The 7,430-nt window shown below is 63.2% G+C and overlaps 1 protein-coding gene across 3 annotated transcripts in view; it reads left to right on the forward strand.

The window, feature by feature from the left end:
- The window catches only part of GAREM2 (GRB2 associated regulator of MAPK1 subtype 2), a 7,932-nt gene extending 863 nt beyond the window's left edge, over positions 1–7,069 (forward strand). The window contains exons 1-6 of one of the 3 annotated variants that reach the window (XM_021393065.1): positions 393–965; positions 1,484–1,624; positions 3,218–3,348; positions 4,123–5,205; positions 5,759–5,922; positions 5,998–7,069. In XM_021393065.1, coding sequence (XP_021248740.1) covers positions 3,322–3,348; positions 4,123–5,205; positions 5,759–5,922; positions 5,998–6,853 — 2,130 coding nt within the window. In that variant the 5' untranslated portion in view covers positions 393–965; positions 1,484–1,624; positions 3,218–3,321 and the 3' untranslated portion in view covers positions 6,854–7,069. Of the gene's footprint in view, positions 1–392; positions 966–1,483; positions 1,625–3,217; positions 3,349–4,122; positions 5,206–5,758; positions 5,923–5,997 lie in introns of those variants that run through there. The other 2 variants (XM_021393063.1, XM_021393064.1) reach the window with 2 other exon arrangements.

Genomic DNA, 7,430 nt, shown 5'->3' on the forward strand with positions numbered 1-7,430 from the left:
ATGAGGGGGTGCTGGTGACAGATGGGGGCAGGGATAGAGGGACAGGGACATGGGGATGGGGACAGAGGGATGGAGAAGGTGGGGATGCAGGGGACAGGTTTGGGGACATAGGGACAGAGACAGGAGGGCAGGGATGTAGGGATGGGTACAGAGGAACGGGAAACGTGAGGGGGATGCAGGGGATAGGGATGAGGACGGTGGGATGGGGACAGAGGGATGGGGAACATGGAGGGGATGCGGGGGCAGGGATGGGGGGGCAGAGGGGCAGAGACAGTGATGGGGAGAATGGAGGAGATGCAGGGCATGGAGATGGGTATGGGGGCAGAAGGATGGGGGGCACGGGGGTGGTGCAGGGAACAGGGAGAGGGACAGAGGGATGGGGACAGGGACAGGGCAGAGGAGTGGGAACAGGGACAGAGGGGTCTGGGATGGAGGGATGGGGACAGGAGGGACGGGGAGCAGTGGAAGGCTGTAAGAAATGGATGGGACACAGGGGAGATGGGGAGAAAGGAGGGGTGTGGAATACAGGGATGGTGGGGACAGAGATGGGGACACAGAGGGGACGGAGAAGGAGAGGAACTGGGAATAAGGAAGGGATGGAGCGGATGGGACAGGAGCAGGACAGAGCAGTGGAGGGGCAGGGGACGGGGCCCACATGTTTGTGGCCCTTTTGGGGTGTCCGTGGGGGGGTCCCATCAATGCCACCCTCCTGGCACAGGCGCTCGGGGACACAAAGGGGCTGCGTGCGCGGCATCGCACGGCTGGAGCCGGCTTTGCCCATTGCCCGGGTAACTGTTGCTGAGATTCTGGGATGGAAGTGCATGGCACGGCCCTGTGCCACCGCCTGCACCCCCTGCCTGCCCCTGCTGCTGCCCGGCCACGGCTGTAGGGTGTGCACGGGGGTGTGCTTTGTGCCCCCAGGTGCAAAAGTGCTTGCGTGGGTGCAGGGCTACGCACGGCTACGGGTTTGTGCACCGGGCGTGTGCGTGGGCTTCGCACGGGTGCAGGGGTGCTGCAAGGCGTGTATGGACAGAGGAGGGGGTGAGGGGATGGGACGCACCCCCAAAGCTCAGTGTGTCCCTGGGGATGCTGTGCCGGGGTGCCGGGGCCCCCCGAGCCGCCTCGCCCCGTGTCAATAAACTTGTTGTTGTTCAGCTGCTGCTGCTGCAGCCTTTCAAGAGGGACAAAGAAATGGTTTCCAGGGCAACTGGAGGTTCTTGGCAGCGGGCACCTGCTCACCCCGCTCCCGGCAGCTCCCGACGTGGCTGTCCCCAGGCCCGTGGCTCGGTGTCCCCATACCCACACTGTCCCCAAATCACACTGTCCCCACACCCTCATTATCTCTGGGGCTGGTGGTACTCGAGGTGCGTGGCGGGAGCACCGGTGGGACCCGGCCTGGGGACCCAGTGTGGCGAACACCTGACGATGGGTTGTGACCATGCCGTGTCCCCATGGGTCCCATCCTGTCCCGGTCCCCTTGCAGGGGAGTCGGTGGAGGGGGTGAGTGCCCAGGACGTGCTGCTGATCCACTCGTGCCGCCAGTGGACGACGGTGACGGCCCACAGCCTGGAGGAGGGCCACTACGTCATCGGCCCCAAAATCGACATCCCACTGCAGTACCCAGGTGGGGGAACAGGGGTGGGGAATGGGATGGGGATGGAGGTGGGGACAGGGACACATGAGGATATGGGGATGGATGGGATGGAATGGGGATGGAGGCAGGGATGGGAATGGAGAAAGGGGCATGGATGAAGGTGGGGAGAGGGACAGGGATGGGACACAGTTGGGGATGCAGAAAAGGAGGGGATGTGGACAGATACGTGGATGAGGGTGGAGATGGAGACAAGGATGGGATAGGGACGGGACAGAGACAGGACACGGCTGGGGATGGGGATAGGTACTGGAGTGGAATAGGAGTAGAGACAGGGATGGGATAGGATACAATGGAGATGGAGACGGATAGGGACAGAGAGAAATGGAACAAGGATGGGGATGGGTGGGATGAGGATGGAGACGAGGATGGGACATGGGTGGAGATGGGGATGGAAAAGGGGACAGAGATGAAGATGAGGATAGGGATGGAGACAAGGATGGGACAGGATGGAATGGATATGGAGACAGGGATAGAGAAAGAAATGGAGCAAGGATGGGGATGGGGATAGGAACATGGATGGGAATGGAGATGGAACAGGGAGGGGATGGGGATGGAGACAGAGATGGGACATCAGTGGAGATGTGGGTGGAAATGGGGAGAGGGTTGGGGATGGGGACAGGGATATGGAGGGGATGGGGATGGGACATGGATAGAGATGGGAATGGGGATAGGAAGGTGGACAGGGACAGGAAGGACAGGAATGGGATAGGTACAGGTATGGAACAGGGGTGGGACAGGGATGGGGCAGGCTGGGGCTGCCGTAGTGTATGAAGGTGCTGAGATCACCACGGCCGCCGTAGCAGGCTCCTTAATGACCACTCTAAGTGCTTGCCATGGCGGTAATGAGTCCTGCTAATAAATAAATAATGGGAAATGCAGTGGGGGAGGGGCTGCACGCCCACCCTAGGGAGGGGGCTGAGTTAACCAGCTGGTGGGGCCTGCCCGTGCCATGGCTTTGGCCCATGGGCTCCTGTGCACCCCAAGCTTGTCCTGCAGCCTCTCACCCCTGTCCTTCGGCTCAGCACAGTGTCCCGGTCCTCTCCTGGCTTTTTGTGTCCCCTCTGTGCAGCCCTGTGCCACGGCACCGAGTTAATATTCCCGTCAGGTCCCATCCCCGCGACGCTTGTGCTAATGAAGGCAGCTTCTCTCCTCTGTGCTCCCTCCGGCTGCAGCTGCACTGAGCCCCCAGCACCCACCCTTACACCCCTGTCCTTGCATCCCCATGAGCCATGCGTGGGGCTGCGGGGCTGTAGGGCTGGGACACTCACGCACATGTCTCTGGATGTCATTTCCTTCATCCTTGGGGCATTTCTGTGGTCGCTTTGGGGCAATGGGGGATGCTGGGAGGACCCTGATGAGGAGTCCTCGGTGGATAAGTCCTGGGATGTCCCCAGAATTGGATGGGGACTCAGGGGCAGTTGCTCCAATGACCGGCCATGCCATGAGGTCCCCCAAGATCAGATGGGGACTCAGTGGCAGCTGCCCCAATGTCCAGTTGTGCCAGTGGCTCACAAGGTCCATGGGGTCACCACTCACTGCTGCGGGGTTGTGTGTCCCCTGCAGGGAAGTTCAAGCTGCTGGACCAGGACCGGGACATCCGCGAGCCCGTGCAATATTTCAATAGTGTGGAGGAGGTAGCCAGCATCTTCCCAGACCGCGTCTTCGTCATGGAGGCCATCACCTTCAGCGTGAAGGTCGGTGTGGGGACAGCAGTGGGTGGTGAGGAGGCATCAGGGAATGATGGTGGGACAGGAGGGAATGGCAGCTGGGCAGTAGGGGACACCAGGGGACCGTGTTGGGACAGCAGATGAACATCAGGGAATGGCGGCACGACATCAGGAGGTGGCAGTGGGACATTATGGGGTGGTGATAGGAAGTCAGAGTTGGTGGTGGGGCATCAGAAGATGGCAGTGGGACATCAAGGGATAATGGTGGGACAGCAGATGAACATCAGAGCACAGTGGTGAGGCAGAAGGAGCTGGTGGTGGGACATCAGCGTGGCTGGTGGGACACTATGGAATGGCAGTGGGACATCGGAGGGTGGTGGTGTGACATGGGAGGGTGACCGGACATCAGGGTTGGTGGTGGGACATCAGGGTTTGTGATGCGACCTTACGGAGTGGTGATGGGACACCAGAAGATGGTGGTGGGACATTATGGGATGACAGTGGGACATCAGGGGGTTGGTGGTGGGACATCAGAGGATGGTGATGGGATGTTGGGGTTGGTGATGTGGCATCATGGGATGGTGATAGGACATCACAGTTGGTGATGTGGCATTATGGGATGGTGATGGGACATCACGGTTGGTGATGTGGCGTTATGGGATGGAGATGGGACATCATGGTTGGTGATGTGGCGTTATGGGATGGAGATGGGACATCATGGTTGGTGATGTGGCCTTATGGGATGGTGACGGGACATAAGAAGATGGCGGTGGTGTGACACTGTGAGGTGGTGGCGGGCAGGTGGTGTCGGGGGAGTTCAGCGAGGACAGCGAGGTGTACAACTTCACGCTGCACGCGGGGGATGAGCTGACGCTGATGGGGCAGGCGGAGATCCTGTGCGCCAAGACGGTGAAGGAGAAGTCACGCCTCAACACCCTACTGCGGAAGCTGGGCAAGGCAGCGCCGGCGGCGGGGGCCAGGCAGGTGAAGGGCAAAATGCCGTGCCTCATCTGCATGAACCACCGCACCAACGAGAGCCTCAGCCTCCCCTTCCAGTGCAAGGGCCGCTTCAGCACCCGCAGCCCGCTGGAGCTGCGCCTGCAGGAGGGCGAGCACACCATCCGCAGCATCATCGAGAAGGTCCGGCTGCCCGTCAACGTGGCTGTGCCCAGCCGCCCGGCGCGCAACCCTTACGACCTGCACGCCATCCGCGAGGGACACTGCTACAAGCTGGTGGGCATCATCTCCAAGACGGTGGTGCTGTGCTGCATCCTCCGGCGCGAGCGCCTCGTGCCATTCCACTTCTTGCTGCTGGCCGACATGCCGCGCTTCCAGCTGCCCGAGGGGCTGCTCGGCGGGGACCCGCAGCTGGAGAAGCTGCTGCGGGACAGCGCGGCATATTGCCACGAGCGCTTCAACCCCGATGAGTACTCGCGGGCCGTGCGGGAGGCCAAGCCGGATTTTTCGGAGGAATGCGCCAGCCCCCGGCGCCTGCGGCTCTGCTTGCCGAGCTGCGGCCGAGAGGAGCTCAGCCAACCCCTGCAGCGGCTTTCGCTCTGCTTCTATGGTGGGGGGCTGCCCCGCGCACCCCCGGATTCAGCCACCCGCTGCCAGGACCCCCCTGATCTTACTGAGCCTGACAGGGAGTACGTGACGCCTGATTGGGCTGAGCCTGAATTCAGGACTCAGGAGCCACTGGAGATCCCCTACGAAGAGCTCTGGAGCAACCAGGGCCTGGACGGATGCTCCTCCTTGCAGCCTGGCGCCGTGGGGCGGCCGGACCTCATCGCCTTCGGGGCCACGTCCCCACTGGGCTCCCCGCGACGCCCCAGGGATGAGCCGCTGGGGGACGCGCCGCCCCCCGTGCCACCCAAGTCAGAGGCGGTAAGGGGGACCCTGGGGTGGCACGTGTCAGCCCCGGCCACCCTGGCTCCATGATGGAGCTCCATTGGGTTGCCCAAGTCCTCTGGGGTCCATGGGGTGCTCACATCCTTTTACCCACGTCCTTTGGGCTCCACGGGGACATCCATGCCATTGGGTCTGTCCATGGGGATGCCCATGCCACAGGGCCCCTCCTTGCTCAGTGAGGCGTCCATGGCTCTGTCCATTGGGCTGTATTGGGTGGCTCCATCCCCAGGAGAGCCCTGAAGCCCACAGGCTGCACCACCAGCACAAGAATCCCCAGGGTCCCTTGTCATGGGTACCCAAATCCCTTGGGCTCCCTGCACCGAACCCTCTGGGCTCCTTGCAGCACACCTTGCCAAGTCCTCAGGGCACCACTGAGTAACCACAATTTTCGGGCTCCCCTGCACCATGGGGTACCCTGCAGCTCCCCAACCCTGTATCCTCATGGCTTGATAACTGGGGACCAGAGGGGCCCCCCAGAACCTCAGGGGGGTCCTAGGGCAGATCCCTGATGTCGCTCACCCCATTGCAGGTGAAGGAGGAGTGCCGGCTGCTGAATGCCCCCCCTGTGCCACCCCGGGGCGGCCGCCCCACGGCCCCCCGCAGCCCCCCGGCCCCGCTGCGCTTCCCGAAGCTGGCACCGGCTCCCTCGCCCAGCCCCAGCCTCTCCTACTACTCCTCGGGGCTGCATGATGGGTGAGTGGCTCGGGGACGAGGGGCGGCCAAGGCTTGGGGACAGGCTCTGGGGTGACGCTCACCTTCTCCTCGCAGGTCAGCCCCGCGGAGCGGCAGCGGCTCACCTTCACCCGACGCTTACTCCCTGTATTGCTACCCCTGTGCCTGGGGAGACTGCAAAGCCGGGGACCCCCCCGGCTGCCCGCTGCCCCCCGCCGCCCCACCGGCCCCCACCGCCTGGTCCGATCCCTGGGCCTACACCGAGGCAGGGGCCGGGGGGAACAGCGGCCGCTCCACTCCACTGCCGGCGACTGAGCCCCCCCTGAAGCCTTTCCGCAGCTGCCCCCGCCTCAAGCCCCCGCACCCCCAAAAACGCTTTGCACCCTTTGGGGCGCTCAACCCCTTCGCCGGCGCAACCGAGTGGCCCGAGAGCCCCGAGTGGCCCAAACCGCCTTCAGCCCCGGCTGCGCCCTCCTCCTCCTCTTCGCCGGAGCCCTTCGAGGGGCCGGAGCCGGCGGCCCCCCCCCGCCCACCCAAGGGCTTCGACGGGGACGGCGTCGTCATCCGCGGCACGGCCCCACTCTCGCCTGCCATGCTGCGAGGGGCCGAGGGCGGCATCACCCACCTGTACCTGGCACAGGGCGTCATCGAGGTGCCACCGGGGGCGTGGGGCGAAGGGGGGGCCCCGCCGGCTGCCCCCAGACCCAGCGGGGACGGGTCGCCCTGGCTGCCCCCCGCCGACCTCTCGGCCCTGTCGGTGGAGGAGGTCTCCAAGTGCCTACGTTTCATCGGCCTCTCCGAGGACGTCGTCAGCTTTTTTGCCCGGGAGCGCATCGACGGCAGCATCTTCGTGCAGCTCAGCGAAGAGATCCTGGCCGACGATTTCCGCCTCACCAAGCTCCAGGTGAAGAAGATCATGCAGTTCATCAAGGGCTGGCGCCCCAAAATCTAGCCTGATGATGGGGGTCCCCGCGGGTGCCCCAAGCCAGCAGTGCCTCTCCCCGCTTTCAGCTGCGGGGTTTCCTCCTCCCCGAGCCTCCCCCTTTCCTGTTGTAACGCTGGACAGTTCATTTTGGCCCGAAAGGGCTGGAAAATATCGGAGTTTGCATTGACTGGTTTAACTTAATCCTTGTGGATTAGTGTAATAAAACATACGGGAGAAAACAAACTGCTGCAGGAGCCCCTTGCTTGGGGAGGAGGGGGACAGGGACCCTCGGTGCAGAGGACGGAAGGGTGGCATGGAGGTGGCACAGCTCCTGCTGTCCCCGCGTCCCCAGGGCAGGGGGAAGCTCCCTGGGGGCTGCCACCTCCCCAGCCTCATGCAGAGGCCACCATGCCTCAGCCCAGCAAAGAGCACAAACCCAGCACAGAAAGAGCAGCAGCGCCCAGCGGGCACCTTGCTCGGGCTGGGAGACAGAGCTGGCACCACAGCGACGTGGAGGCCAAGAGGGCTCTGAAATCAGCGACAGGTGCAGAGATTTAAAGCCTTTTAGTTCAAATTGAGCTCTCCCCACGGGGGACCCTTCTGG

Source organism: Numida meleagris, chromosome 3, assembly GCF_002078875.1.
Source record: "Numida meleagris isolate 19003 breed g44 Domestic line chromosome 3, NumMel1.0, whole genome shotgun sequence".
NCBI classification, from domain to species: domain Eukaryota; kingdom Metazoa; phylum Chordata; class Aves; order Galliformes; family Numididae; genus Numida; species Numida meleagris.